This window comes from Euprymna scolopes, chromosome 22 (genome assembly GCF_053919585.1).
Source record: "Euprymna scolopes isolate OS-2025 chromosome 22, ASM5391958v1, whole genome shotgun sequence".
Lineage (NCBI taxonomy): Eukaryota > Metazoa > Mollusca > Cephalopoda > Sepiida > Sepiolidae > Euprymna > Euprymna scolopes.
In genome coordinates, this window is record NC_136503.1 from 110,659,915 (window position 1) to 110,676,152 (window position 16,238).

The 16,238-nt window shown below is 34.1% G+C and overlaps 1 protein-coding gene and 1 pseudogene across 1 annotated transcript in view; one reads left to right on the forward strand and one right to left on the reverse strand.

Moving 5' to 3' along the window:
• Window positions 1–1,083: 1,083 nt before the first annotated feature.
• The window catches only part of LOC145243640 (nibrin-like), an 82,412-nt gene continuing 67,257 nt past the window's right edge, over window positions 1,084–16,238 (reverse strand). The window contains exons 13-17 of the mRNA XM_080106663.1: window positions 15,028–15,117; window positions 13,641–13,850; window positions 7,030–7,143; window positions 6,077–6,126; window positions 1,084–1,283 (exon numbers count right to left, since the gene is read on the reverse strand). Of these exons, the coding sequence (XP_079962789.1) occupies window positions 1,247–1,283; window positions 6,077–6,126; window positions 7,030–7,143; window positions 13,641–13,850; window positions 15,028–15,117 (501 nt within the window). The 3' untranslated portion in view covers window positions 1,084–1,246. The remainder of the gene's footprint in view (window positions 1,284–6,076; window positions 6,127–7,029; window positions 7,144–13,640; window positions 13,851–15,027; window positions 15,118–16,238) is intronic.
• On the forward strand, window positions 7,194–7,349 carry LOC145244125 (U2 spliceosomal RNA; annotated as a pseudogene).

A 16,238-nucleotide genomic window follows, 5' to 3' on the forward strand; every position in this document is an offset into this window, starting at 1 on the left:
GAGAAAGAGGTAGAGAGAGAGAAGCGGGTGAGAGAGAGAAGAGGGTGCGAGAGAGAAGAGAAAGAGGTAGAGAGAGAGAAGCGGGTGAGAGAGAGAGAAGAGGGTGCGAGAGAGAAGAGAAAAAGGTAGAGAGAGAGAAGAGGGTGAGAGAGAGAGAAAGAGGATGAGAGAGAGAAGAGAAAGAGAGAGAGAGAAGAGGGTGATAGAGAAAGAGAGTGAGAGAGAGAAGAGAAAGAGAGAGAGAGAGAGAGAAAGAGGGTGAGAGAAGAGGGTAAATGTGCATCTTTTTTTATAGTAGGTAATGCTTGGGAGACTGTGCACATTGCCTCCTCCCCCCTCCCCCCTATAAACGCGGTTCCATTCATAAGAAAACAAACTCGTATAAAAGTAATTTTCGTGTATTTAAGCGGCCTTATACTGATAGCCACCCCTCCCCCTTCCAGTTTAACAGAGTTAGGAGGTAAAAACAAAATGGCTAAAGCCTTGTTTACATGGTAAACTATAGCAAAGAGCATAGTCATCTTTCTTCGCCGGTAAAAAACTTCAAGCAAAAATAAAAACATTTTCCCTACGTCAATTTTTATGTAATTTTGGGATTCTTCTTTTTGAAGTGCGATAAATCCGTTGGTAATAACGGTTCGACTCTTAAACTAATATTTAACTGTGTTATAGTATCAATGATACTCCTCGCAGGCAGCTTTAATGTACGTCAGAGGCTCAGCGTAGCCGACATTTTACTGAGCTGACGTCACGTCACGTGACAGCTAATGAATAATGTTAAAATGACAGGTTTTTTGGGGGGCCCCCCTGGGAGAAAAATGATCAGTTAACCCCCTTCTAGTTGTCCGTTTGACGTGAAATTTCGATATTTGTCATCCGGGTGATCAAGGTGCAATATGCTACCTAATTTGTCAACTTTGGTTGTGTCTGTCAAAAGTTTTAGCGTTACAAACAAACATACATACATACATACATACACACCGATTTTTGCCTTTTATATATATAGATTAGATAGAACAGGTAGATTAAAATCTGTTTTCGCTGGAAAAAAAAAATGGGAGAAAAAGAAACAAAAAGAAAAGAATTCTGGATTTTCAATAAAAATATTTATTTATTTATTTATTTAGAAATAACTGAGTTTTGAATGGAAATTTATTTTACAAACAAAAAAAAAAAAAGAAGAAGAAAAAGCATTTTCCTTAAAAAGTGTCTGGATCTTTCTTTTGTTTTTTGGTTTTGTGTAATTTCAACGAGACCGCTTTTGTTTTCCTCTTGAATCCCAACTGAAAAAAAAAATATTTTTTAATAATTACATAGATAAAAATTTTAAATCACTTCTACAAACATTGCTTTTACTTACAACATTTTAAAGTTTTTAAATTTATGCAAGCTTATATTTCTTTACTTTCATTTTGTTAGTTATTTCCTCTAATGAGAAATTTTTCAAACTCCATGAAATAAGAATAAAAAAAATCTTGTTTTGAATTTTGAAGAAATAATGTAAATTTCATTTTTCATCACTATATATTCGTGGCCTGGCAAAGCCACAGGGCAGATAATCGAAACTGAAGCTGCTTGCCAGGACACTATATAAACAAATGTAAGCAAATTTGGGCATAATTTATTGGTTTGAAAATATATGTTCTTTTTTACCAATTCTCATAAAATTTTAACCATAGAATAGTATTATAATCTCCAAAAAGCCTGCAAATTTTCATGTAGTTTTGTTGATATGAGCATTTCAATATTCAATTTGGCTACAAGTATAGATATATTCATATATATCTATATATATAAAAATGTAAATGTTGGTTTGTTCTAAACGAATAAAACCATATTTCTACGTTACCAATTTATTTGAAATTTTCAGACAACCCATTTTTAGAGTCGAGGTATGTTTTTATGTTCTTAAATTAAATTTACCTCGCGAATTATTAAAATTAAAATATTAAATAAAATAAATATATTTTTTTAACCGTTACTGCGAATCTGTTCTGTTGATAAAACTGAACTTCCGGTTCGATTAATTTCACAGCCACGAATTGACGAAAGATTTCATTTTCTGTTTAGTAAGTAAAAAAAAAAAAAAAAAAACATAATTCATTTGTTTATCTTCCATATTTTTTAATTTACACATTTTTTCTTTATTATATGAGGCCAAAAAATAGTTTGTCGCTTGCTTTTTGAGTTTTTTGGAATAAAAAAAAAACACAATTTAAAAAAATAGCGCGGATATATTTTTTGTGTTTTTATTTAATGTAACATATTTATTCAGCTCGAAAAACATATAGTGTTTACCGATGTATTCAAAAATTCAAGATGGCGTCTCACACCCTCTTTAACACTGTAAGTATGGAAAAAGGTGTTATAAATAAAAAACTATACAAAATACTATTAAAAACCCGCCGAATATATGTCAACCTATGTCACGGTAACATATATTGAGCGAGTTTTTAACAGTATTTTATCCGTTTTTTTATTTATAACATCTTTTCCCACGCTTACCGTGTTAAAGAGAGAATAAGGTGCCATCTTGAATTTTCGAATACATCGGTAAACACTGTATGTTTTTCGAGCTGAATAAATATGTTACATTGAATAAAAACACAAAAAATATATCCAGTTAGGTAGAAAAGTAACTTATCTTTCCTTTGATAACATTTATTTGTTATATATTTGTTTTTTGACAACTTTTTCGAATCTATGTGTACAGTAATACAAACCCCTTTTTTTTTCATTATAACAATAATGAACCAATTTAAATCTTCCGGCATGCGTTTAAGGGTTACGAAATTATCAATAAATCGTTTAGTTACTAAGCCAACGTCAGTAAATAAAAAAAATGTTACGTGCGCATGTATTAGCCTTGACTAGGGGGGGGGGGGCTAAGGGAGCGACCATTAAATAATTATGCTGGTCGCCATGGAACTCAACGCCCAAGGAGTACCTAAAGTGGCACTTATGCACTTATGTTATCGTGCTATTTTTTAAAATAGTATTTTCATGTTAAATTCAAATTTTACAATATGTTTTTCTGGGTTTGTATTGCTGTACACATAGTTTCGAAAAAGTTGTCAAAAAACAAATATATAACAAATAAATATATAACAAAGGCAAGATAAGTTACTTTTCTGCCAAACTGGATACATTTTTTGTGTTTTTATTCAATGTAACATATTTATTCAGCTCGAAAAACATACAGTGTTTACCGATGTATTCGAAAATTCAAGATGGCACCTTATTCTCTCTTTAACACGGTAAGCGTGGGAAAAGATGTTATAAATAAAAAAACGGATAAAATACTGTTAAAAACTCGCTCGAAAAACATACAGTGTTTACCGATGTATTCAAAAATTCAAGATGGCGTCTCACACCCTCTTTAACACCGTAAGTTTGGGAAAAGGTGTTATAAATAAAAAACTATACAAAATACTATTACAAACCCGCCGAATATATGTCAACATATGTCACGGTAACATATATTGAGCGAGTTTTTAACAGTATTTTATCTGTTTTTTTATTTATAACACCTTTTCCCAAACTTACCGTGTTAAAGAGAGAATCAGACGCCATCTTGAATGTTCCAATACATCGGTAAACACTGTATGGTTTTCGAGCTGAATAAATATGTTCCATTGAATAAAAACACAAAACATATATCCAGTTTGGCAGAAAAGTAATTTATCTTGCCTTTGATAACATTTATTTGTTATATATTTGTTTTTTGACAAGTTTTTCGAATCTATGTGTACAGTAATACAAACCCGTTTTTCTTTTATTAATTTGTTAAATGAAAGTACAGATAACCCGGTCGGTTTCTAATGTGATGAAAATCTAGCCCCCCCCCCCCAAAAAAAAGGGGTACTCTGGATAATAACAAAACATTAAAATTGCCTCAGTCTCGAAAGATTTCTTCTCTACTGAACGAGGAAACAAACGGTGAAGTGTAGTTCACCTTCTGTTTCTCTCCCCCTCTCTCTTCCTCTCTTAATATCTCTCTCTATCCATCTCTCCCTTTCCCTCTCTCAATCTATATTTCTCTCTATATCACCCTCTCCATCTCTCTTTGAGCCCCTTTCTCTAACTCCCTCTATCTCTCTCCTTTCCTCTGTCTCATCCCTCTGTTTCTAACTCTCCCCCTCTCTCTGTTTATTTATCAATCCCTTTATCTCTCTATCTCCTTCTCTTTCTCTATTTTCCTCTCACTTTCTCTTTTCTATCTATATATCTTCCTCTCTATCTGTCCATCTCTAATCCCTCATCCTATTTTAGTCTCCTAAATTTATTACAGTGAATAAGGCATTGTCAAAACATGGATAAATCCTATTTTAGTCACCTTAGTAATACCTTAACAAACATCGAGATTCTGGTTTTAAAAAGATTAGAATACATAAACAATAGAAAATATATGCAAAACACATACATTTTCCAGGTTAATATTTTTCAGAGATGAAAAACCAATGAATTTAACGAGGTTCATACAAAAGTGCTCAATACCGAAGTAGAGCTAGATATATTTTTTTAATTTATTTTACATAAGCCTTAACATGTCACTACACATTCATGAGCATGTTTCAGTCAGCCAGTTACAAGTAACTAGAAACCTCTTCAGACAATGCTGCTTATACAAAAGAAGAATCCGTTGTATAATTAGCATCGCCTGAAGAGGTCTCTAGTTACTTGTAATTATATATACATATATATATATATATATATACACACACACACACACACACACACACGAGGGGCGTGCAATAAGTAATGCCCCTGACCCACTTCCCATAGCAGTAGAGCAACGAAACTTGGCACAGTTATTAGTCTTTCTCTACATAGAAACCACCCAGAGTTATGCATTTCTCCCATCGTTTGATGCAGCTCTGGAGACCGTTTTTGTAGAACACCCTAGGTTGGTCCACCAACCACGATGTGACTTCAGAAATCAAGGCTGCATCATCTGGGAAACGCTTTCTTTTCAAAAACAATTTCATGGCTGGGAAGAGGTGAGAGTCAGAGGGTGCAAGGTCAGGAGAGTAGGGAAGATGGGGGAGGATTTCATAACCACACGCCTGTGCTTCTGATTTGGTGACATGCGAGTTGTGGCCTGCAGGAGGAGGGTAACTTTGTTGATCTTACCCTGCCTCTTAATTTTGATAGCTTCCCTTAATTTCCTCAAAAGTGAAGCATAATAGGCTCCTGTAATTGTGGTACCCTTTGCCAGCAAATCTGTCATCACTACTCCGTCCTGGTCCCAGAAGACTGTGAGCATGACATTGCCAGCGGAGGGCTGCACCCTTGCCTTCTTTGGAGGTGGCGAGTCCAAGTGCTTCCACTGCATTGACTGGGCTTTGGTCTCTGGATCATAGTGATGGACCCAGGTTTCATCCTGTGTAATCAGTCTCTTGAAAACTTTGACTAATCTTCTTGGCACATCTCCAAATTCATCCTCGAGCACTCAACGCATTCTCGCTTCTGGAATGGTGTGAGCAACCTGGGAATCCATCTGGCAGACACCTTATGCATATGCAAATGGTCATGAATCATAGTTTCCACAGACCCTGTACTAATCTTGACATCTTGGGCTATTTGGCAAATAGTAATGCGCCCATCTTTCACCTGGCGGCCTCAACTTGACGGACAGATGCCTCATCAATGGCAGAAGGGGGGGGCCAGGTTTGGGAGCTGTTTCCACAGACTTCCGGCCATGTTTGAATTCACGATGCTAGCGTTTTACAAGGTCACATGATGGGGCATTATCACCATAAGTTTCTTTCATTTCATCAAAAGTCTCCTGTGGTGTGCGTCCTTTCAAATACAAAAACCGGATCACTGCTTGACATTCAACAGGCTCCATTTCACACCTGACTCAGTCCAAACACCTGTAAAACGGAAACCACAATTAGTTCAGCGCTGTAATTTGCCATATAACCCGTAGAGATATAAATCATTGCCCATGCAAAATTTCAGCTAGATCAGACAACTGGAAGTGGGTCAGGGGCATTACTTATTGCACGCCCCTCATATATATATATATATATATATATATATATATATATAAAACATTGGTAGAATTTCTTACTTGAAAAGTTCTTCAGCTCTTCTTTCGTCTTCATTTTGCTGACTCTCTTGCTAAAAAAATGAAATAAAATTAATTAAAAAAGTCAGAACCTAATAAAACGTACCTTTGTTCAACTGGTGTTTCTATCAGAACGAAATTTTGTAGTCGATAAAGCAATAGTTTCTACTGATTTTTTTGTCAATTCTAATAAATTACACTGTTAGCTTCCAAATTATGCAGTCGAAATTACCTGAATATTATTGATTTATTAGAAAAACTAATTTTAATTGTGTCAGCAGGTGAAAAACTGCGGCCATTTTGTTTTTATAAAATAAATCGAAACGAAAACATAAACAAGGGAAGTAACTCTAACCTCCATTTAAATCCGATCTGTAAATCGGGTTTGTGTCTCATTAACTCATTCCCTCTGACAGGAACACATTTGTAAACCTGCCAAATGTCCATGGGCATGCAGGAAATCAAAAGTACAGATTTTATTTGACCAAAAAGAATACATATCGCACTGATTCAATTTCCTCAGGTCCATTCAGAAAATTCCAAAAACTTTTCCTGAGTTCTCCAAGAATTATTCAGAGGAAATTACCTCCCTTTTGAACTCTCCTGTGTCTTACATACAAATACGATCGTTTTCTTCAACTTCTATTTTCTTTAATAAATAATTTTCTACTGTATTGATTTTCATAATTTTTGGATATAATCATCTTAAAACTATGAGGAATACATAGATACCATTGTTTTCATGTGCAATTCAGTTTTACAATTTCTGAAATTTTGTCCCAAATGTGTAGAAGCGCCGTTCAACTTTAATAAATAACTTTTAAATGAACCTAAATAGAACCCAAGATAAAACATGTGGTTATATAGAACACAGAAATATTCATTAAAAAAATTGAACATAACAGATCCCGGGCAATGTGAATACTGTACGTCAAGTAAATAATAAAGCCACTTACCTCTTTGCTTTGTCGCATCCATTCATCAATTTCTTTACTTCGCGAGATCACATGAGTGACAAGATCAGAACCTCCGATAATCCGTGGCAGGGAAAAACCTCTTGCAAGAGCATTCTACGAGAGAGAAAAAAATTGTAAATCCCAATGTGGACGAGTACAGGTTTTCATTTTCTTGACCTTTTGGTCAAGATCAAAGTGTAGTATCTGTTCTTCAGATACTGCACTTCTATTTCTTGTTCTCTTTCGGTGGAGGAGAAATCCTTCACAACTGAGACAATTTTTATTTTTGTTCCTTTTCTCCACGTTAAAAAACGACCCTGGTGTCTAACTCTGTCCCGTGGGGAGGCATAGTAAATAGGCACATAAGATAATTGGAAATTATTTATCTCTGTCCAATAGTAGGAAGATGTGATACAAGGTCTACGAAGGTAGGATTTGAAACCAGCATCCTCGAAGAAGGGCACTTAGGCTGAACAAAAATTGTCTGAGTGGACCTATTGGCATTCCCCAGTAGGGATGCCTTAGGCAATTAGCAATAAACTAACCCCTTTGAATCTTGTCCAAAATTCTCTCTATAAAGAAAAATCTTAACCTGTAATGGAATGAATATATCAGATACCAAAAATCATGTAAATTGATCAAGTAGTTTTATTTTTATAAAGCAAATCATTTTTAAGCTATTAATGGGAACTTGTAGGCATTACGGCATAAATCATAAGTTTGAATTATTGTGGAGTCATTTCCCTTTGTTTTTTTTTTTACTTTTTAAGATTGTTTTCAAAACAGATGCTTTTCTAGTTACCCATAAAATTGATTTTATTTAAAAATAAAACTACTTGATCAATTTACATGATTTTTTTTGATTTTTTTTTACAAAATAATTCACCACTTATCAAGGCCCGGAGGCCATTCGAGGGTATGGGTTAATGAGTGTACAGTAGTCAATGGGACGATATCATAGTAATTGTAAGTAGTGGAAATTTGATAAATTGGATTACTTAAGGGAACGGTTCAACAAGAATTTGTTTCCATCGGACTTGAAGACGACCAAATTGTAGTCAGCTGGAAAGCAAGAAAACGGAAGAAAGTTCCACAGGCATGCAGTTCTAAGAAAGAAACTTTGTTCATGGAATCTGTTGAGATTTAGGCACAGATAAAGAGTGGAGGAAATTATTGATAGTGATTTCAGCTAGACGAGTGTTTTTTGTGAATGTTTGGTGAAGAGAGACCATAGATTGGAGCTCAGACGAGCACTTGCCATGAAAATAACGATAAAGCAGAGACAGGCTTGCAATGTCTCTTCTGTGGGGAAAGAGGTTGCAGGGAAGATTTAAGCAAAAAAAAAAAAAAAAAATTAAAAATTGGTTATAGTCAGCTGACATACTTCCTAACTTCAAACGTAGCACTACCGGAAATCATTTCCTTCGCTTTTTTCTCACACCTATACCTTCGCTGTGTGCGGGTACTCTTCTTTTATTATGTTTTTTGGTTATTCTTTTTTACTTAATAATCATTGAAAACTGTTTTTAGTCTTATTTTAATTAAGAAATTGAAATTAGTTTGACCTTTTTTTAAAGACTTATTGAAAATGCTTTTTAAAATCTTTTAAAACTATTTTGAGAATATTTTGTATTGGATATGTTTTTTTTTATGATGTTTGAAATTTTGTTATTTTAATTTCAATAATTTTATTTGTTATTTTGATTGCAATAATTTTACGTCTGTAATAATATATACAAAATCTGCAAGAATTAAAATATCATATTTAAGCGTATTTTACGACCTGGCTACGCTGGACGCCCCTGCTAGCTGAGATAAATACTTTTGCAGTTTTAACAAAAGAGCTACAATAATATCAGAGCATCTCCATTTATACTGAACATCTCCGGATGCCAACATCAATATATTACATATGAATGAGTCCCCTGTGGAATTTCCACAGGTTCAGCTAGTTGGTATTAATATTAAAAGCCGTGCAAATACGAAAAGTGAGAAACAGTTATCTGCTCCCAAAACTATAGAGCAGAATTGAATTGAATGTGATATGAAAGTCCTTAAGATGTGGAGTGTGTCACACAGAAGCACGTGTACAAGTTCACTCCCTATGAACTCCAAATGGCTCAACCAATTTTTATGAAATTTCACACGGAGGTACTTTATAAGCCTGGCAGTGTTCTTAGATAGGTTTTGTATCTGAATGTCTTCGATAAATATCGATGATCGAAATAATCCGATGAAAGTCAACACCTTACACAGCCTAACATTACAAGTGCATTTGAGAAGTTTTATTAGCACACAAGCCAAAAGGCTCAACATATAAAATCAACAGTAGGTTCTTTGATATGACAGGGGCGCATTCGAAGTGAATGTTTCTGTTTAAAGCACAATTTCACAATGATATTTAATACTTGACTTTTTCATTTTAAACTTAAATTCAAGCTATTATCACACACAACCAGTAAGGCCAGGCATATAAAATCAACAGTGGGTTCTTGGATATGACAGGGGCGGATTTAAAATGAATTTTTGTTTAGAGCACAATTGAAGCATGATACTTTACTTATGCATTTTAAACTTTAACGGAAGCCATTTTATATAAAAATAATTTTTTTAAATCAACAGTAGATTCTCTACAGTGCAATGTAGACTACAATGTATTGTGGACTAAGTCACTGCTGGGAGGCCTGTGAAGCTTCTTCCAAGTGCACCACGATGGATTCCCAATTAGAGCAGGCAATCAATTTGATTGCAAAATGGGCAATTTCACAGATTTCGATGACAATAAAAATATGGGAGTGTGAAACATGCATTGATCATCATTCAATCCCGGGCAACGTCGAGTCATGCTGATAGTTACTAATAATAATAAATGTATTGGGAATAAGCATATTTTCTTTGTACTCTTTTTCATCTTAAAAAAGGCATATTGCCATTTAAACATAAGATTATGGGATCATGTTTATCGAAGGTAGAAAACTGGAAGACGCATGCACAATAAAGAGACATGTAAAGATAACATAATATAAAAATTAGGCTGACTTGTGCAACCGTTCCCAGTCCCGGTCTCCTGCTGGGATAATGTCTCGCATCTTTTGGGTTGATTAACGGCAGCCAAGAGAAAGAACCTCTCTCTATGGCAGAAGCCACGCGATTCCTGATTTTACCCCCTCCCCCTCCTTTTAGAGAACCCTCTAGCTATCCAACAGGTTTCAAAATTGAAGGCAACATGGATGTATTGCATGTCCACAAAACTTTTGTGAAATGCATTAATGTTAAATATCCAGGTTAAATATTTACATTAATATTTATCAAGGTTAAATATTTACATTAATATTTATCAAGGTAAAATATTTAAAGAGTAGGTGCACCTTACAACGATATACAAGAAACAACATAAAATAATTATTGGATGCATCAAAATGTCATTTGAATAAAAATAATGGACCAGAAACAAGGCACCTTCATGAGAAAAAACAACAAATATGATCGATTGTCAAAAAAATAAGTTTAATGTCGGATGTTTGAAATGTCATTTTCAGCAAAAAAAGTATACCCAGGTGTAATAAAGTGGAACCAAAACAGATTAATTCAGTGAAATGACTATCACCGAATAAACCGTCCTTGGGATGCAGCTACAGTAACAATGAAGCCCCAAATGGTTAACAACATGAGATGGATATTGGAATTGGTTGACAATTTGGGCCTGAGAAGTATCAAACCTGTTGAATCCCTGTGCTGGCATCTTCCTCCTAACAACCAACCATCCATTACCATCAATAAAGCTATATTATTATATTTTCATATAATCCGTGTTTTTTGTCATTCTTTTAAGCACATCAGAAGAAAAACATCAATGTTTGTATTCTAAATGATGGAAATAATATTGAAGATGTTACTTGTGTCTAAACTTTATGAACACCCAGTATATACAGGGTATTTAGAAAATCGATGGCAGGATTAAATGCTATACGTATAAATAATGAAAAAACATGGGTCCAGAAACACTTGGTTCTCAAGTCATAGGTCATTGAAACAAACACTGATCAACATTAAATATTGTAAACTCAAACACGCACACACATTGGGCTTTATTTTCTACTCGCCTCAACGCATACTACTACTTGTTACAGATTTGTTCCTGGTCTAGAGGTATCGGAACGCCGCAAACATATCGATGAAAAATAAAAGAGTAAAAAAAGATAATTTGAAAAGAAAAACAAACTTTTTTTATTAACAAAGAAAAAGGGAAACAAAATCAAAAATAGTAAAGAAAAACGAATGTCTAATAAGCTGTTTATAATCGATAGTGTAAGGGAAGTAATTCTGTTTTCTAGTTATTTCCCTTTTGATAGAAGTAAATGTTTTTATAGTAATGTTTGTTTTTATCTTTTAGACATAAATGCTTTTTGGTCAAATATAATTAAGAAAAATCTATATTTACCAGTTTTTTGATGAAAGAGTTTTCTCTGTATCTTGTTTGGTTCATCTGTTATTTAAGCGACTTGAGTTTTTTTGTATTTTTCTTCGGTCAGAGTTATAATAGGTGGTCGCCTCTCATTGCGTCCCAACGTCGTGTTATAACCGAGTTATAAATAGTGATCGTTCACTTTTTATAGCTATCGCTAGAGAAGGTTCGGGAACAAACGGTTTAGAATGTTTTTTGTTCCATGTTTTGAAAATCTCCTGAGATGCTAAAAAAACGGTTTACATTCAAATTCTTAAAGTAATACTTTTTATATTATTTTATATAATCTTTTATTGCTAATTAAGTAATTTATTATTTTTATTATTATTATATAATATTTTTATTTTGTTGTAATTAATAATGATATCAATAATTACTTTTATTATATTTTTATTATGTTATTATTTGGATAATTAATATTATCTTTTGTGTAATAAATCATAATTTCTTCATATCGTAAGAGGAAAATATATCATCCCATGACACTACCTAAACAAACTTTGAGGTTATCTACTCATGCTACATAATAGCACTTACTCATGGAAGTTTCACTAGTGAGACACTGAGAACAGCATGGGAAGAAAGATGCTGTGATCTTAAATCTGTGCCTATGTCAATTGCTATTAATTGGACATTCACTTTTAATTTGGTAGTTACAGGTCTTATCATTAGTATGGTATATATGAAAAAAAAATGACATTAAAAAAATAAATAAATAAAAATACTGTGGAAACTCCATTTTCAAACATAATTTAATGCACATTTAGAATTACACTTATTCAAAAAAAAAAAAAAAATATTAAGAAAATTTTTATAATGTACGTACTCATCACAGAATGAAGATGTCATATTCCAAAAATCATATGGGTTTAGCTAGTAACTTTTCTATTCGTCTAATAAACGAAAATATTTAGTTGTCAAAGGTCAACTAAAGATAAATTTTTCCATAAACCCTGAATAACATTCACTTAGGATATTGGCAACCTTCATGTGGTCCTTCCCGTAATCCCCAATGTATTTCTAGAAAGAATTTTTTACTAAAAGAATATCAGGGAAACCAATGCCAACAGTAGAATCTTCAAATTCATAAAATACGATGCTGATATATTATAATGAATAATAATATTAGACCCAACCTGAGCTCATCCTTCAAATTCTTTGGCTTAACATTCACAACATGAATTAGAACAAATACATTAAGGACATTGCCAAGACTGCCGCAAAGAAGGTGGGCTCCATCTATCATGCTAGAAAATGACTCATACCTGACAGTATCTTATATCTTTACAAAGCCACAATTTGCTCATACAAGGAGCATTGTTGTCACATCTGAGCTGGTACATCTACTACTAGTCTCTTTGCTTCAAAAAAGTTTCACATCAGTTATCAGCCAAGTTCCAACCTTTGTCCTATTGCGGTTGCATTTCTGTACCTGTTTTACAAGTACTTTAATGAAATGTGCTCTGATGAACTCTGAGCACTTGTGCCCCCTGGATGGACATATTCGTAACTAACCCAAGCAGCAAAATCCAATCCCTTTACTGTAAATGTCTCAAGATGCCGGAAAGCCTTCTAGCCTAGTTTCATTCCTCAGACTGTTAGACTTTGGAATTCCCTCCCTATTTGCTGCTTCTCTGATTGTACTGACATACAGAAGTTTAAATGCAGTAGGAACTAGCTGAAACCACCATCAATAATTTTCCCCACTCCTTATCTGTGCCTAAATCAAAACCATGAACAAAGCTTCTTTCTTAGAACTGCACGCCTGTGGAACTCTGTTCCGCTTGCTTGTTTCCCTCCCGACTTCAACCTGGATGTCTTCAAGTCCAACACAAACAAATTCCTGATGAACCACCCCCTTAAGTAATGACACTTTATCAATTCTCCAATACTATTGCTACACTATCCCATTGATTACTGTACAAACAATAACCCTTATCCCTGAGTGGCCATTGGGCCTTGATAAGTGGTGAACTCCATGTAAAAAAAAAAAAAAAAAAAAAGGAACACACATCTCACTGCTCAACACCTCACAATCCCCTGTTAGACACGATCCCAAATAGTAGCCCCTTATGTTTTAAGTGGCAATATGTCTTGTTTGGGGGTGAAAAATAGTTTTAAAAAATATAAAAAAGTTAGATCATACCTTTTTAAACTTTTTAAAATCGCGAACTAACTTTCCGCGGTAATATTTGAAACCTTCAGGGGCTCGTTCTCCCGAAGAGGCAATAACTGGATTCGGAACCGGTCTCGATGACTTCTTAGCAACCAAATTAGTAAAAACCGTTTCAATGCAACACTGCGGCAATTCGTTCTCTTCAAAGTCTTCTTCTCTCTTTACTTTAGTCACTTGATTCTGAAAATACAAAAAATATAAAAATGTTTAAAAATATGAAAAAAAAAAAAAGAAGCAAATACTGGAAAGTAAAAAAAAAAAATTATTTATCCTATCATTAATCCTAAGTCTGAATTATCATTGTCCTCTCCATCCATAAAAAAAACAAACTTTTTTTTAAAGTCTACCACTAACCATAAGTCAGAGTGACAAGACCCCCCTCAACCACCCAAAAAATCTTGTAAAACAATACCCAACAATCTAAAAAGGTAAACAAAAAACAAAAATGGGCAATATGGGTTTTCGTAGGTTGATTAGCCAACATGGCCGACCGCTGCTGATGTCACATGGTAGTTTAAAATTTTAAATTGCGAAATATGGATATAGGCGTTTTAATATTTTTTGATGAAAAAAAAAAAAAAAAAACTCTTTTCAGAAAATTTTTTTTTTTAACAAAGTTTTTTTCACTCATATCTGCAGGAATTCATGTCGGTCCGAATAAATTTGGCGAAATGCTATGTTGCATAATTTTCAAGAATTTTACTTTGAAAATAAAACAAGTATTTTGAAATAATTACACTTTCGTTAGTTATTGTATTTTAAATCATTGTATATTGCCCTGTTTCTAAAGTTAAAGAAAAGGAAGTTTCCCCTTGAAAGCAATGATCTATGTGCATATTCTGACAAATTCTGGAAAATTTTGACAAATCTTGTGGTATTATTTAATTGAAATTCATTATTGAGATGAGTATTGTTTATTAATTCTTATTTTATTGCGGACTATTATCCTCATCTTTATTAGTTTGTTGTTTCACAATGTTTCAGCCAACTATTCCTCTGGCCTTCGTCAGGTGATAACCATGACGGGATAGGAACTGTGAATCTCCTAACTGCAGTTAGTGGATGCAGTTAGGAGATTCAAAGCTCCTATTCCGTCACGGTTACCACCTGACGAAGGCCAGAGGAATAGTTGGCCGAAACGTTGTGAAACAAGAAACTAATAAAAAGTTGAGGATAATAGTCCGCAATAAAATAAAAATTAAATTTTGTGGTGTTTGCAGATTTGTTTGGCAGCAATGGTGTATTCTGTACAGGTTGTCATCTTTGAGTTCACAAGAGATGCAGTCGGGTTAGGATTACAAAGATATTTTAGGGGAATCACTCTATATATCAGTAGACAAGAAATTAAACTATTTACCTTAATTGGAAGTCGAGTTGTCAAGAATCCTTCTGGGATATTAACGTCGACCAAGGCCTGGCGTCGTGTATCCTTCTTGGAAATGCCATTCTGTAAGAAGGAAAACAAACAAAAATTTTTTAAAAAATTAAAATATAAATTAATTAATAACGATAAAATTGAGATTAAAGATTTAAATAATGCGAAACTTATTTGATGATATATATAGAATCGGCCAAAAAGTTTGCTTGATTGTCATATGATTGCTTTTTCTATATAACGTGGCCGTTACATTTTCACTCAAACCCAACACATTGTATGCAGAGACGGTTGCAAAGGAACAAAAAAAAAAAAGAAAAGAAATTTGACTCTGCTTTTTTTATAGAAATAAAAGGCATTTATTCATGGTACTTTCCAAACTATGTATGCATCATAGTTTTACATGTCTTTTTGTTCGTCATGTTGCTAACAAAACTCTGCGGTGTCGACACATTTACTCAAGTCTTGCTATTGTCACCTACGTGGTTACAAATCTCTTTCCGCTTTTCTTTTCCTTCTCTTGGATCGGTAGAGAGCAGGAGTTGTACAGTGGCACATCTCTGATCTCGCTTGTCAAACATGGTGTCACTTTCAGACATGATAGAAGGCTCCTATTGCTCTTGGGATTTGTACACAACTGACCACCTAATAGATGGTCTGCAACAAAAAAAGAAAACTGGTTTACATCAAATAGAAATGGAATCACGTTGTCTTTTCTAGGGTGACAATTTTATCGTTCCACTCTGTACCAACTGTCGAGGTTGTGTTTATTAGTTGTTGTTAGTTCATTTTGATCTTCTAAAGTTCTCTCAACATGGTCCAAGCCACCATCGGCCTTCTTCTGTATCCCACTCGCAACTCCTAATCGTTGTCAACTGGATTGTTGTAAAACATCAAAACACTAGCCTCTGCAAACTGCTCCCCACTGTCATAGAACCGCTTGCCAATTCTAAATATAGCATGGTTTAGAGAGCCCACCTCATCTGCAGCAACCTTGGCAACGTCTTCTATGTATTTATACAAACTTGTGTTGCCTGTGAACGTTAAGCCGAGGAGATTAAATGAAGAGCTCTCTGGTAGTGTATAATCATAGCAATCAGTGACAATTGTTAAAGTCATTTTATGTCAGAAAAGATAAAGTAACATATCTTTATTGGATTTACTAGGTAATCTACCAGACAGACCTTTCAACC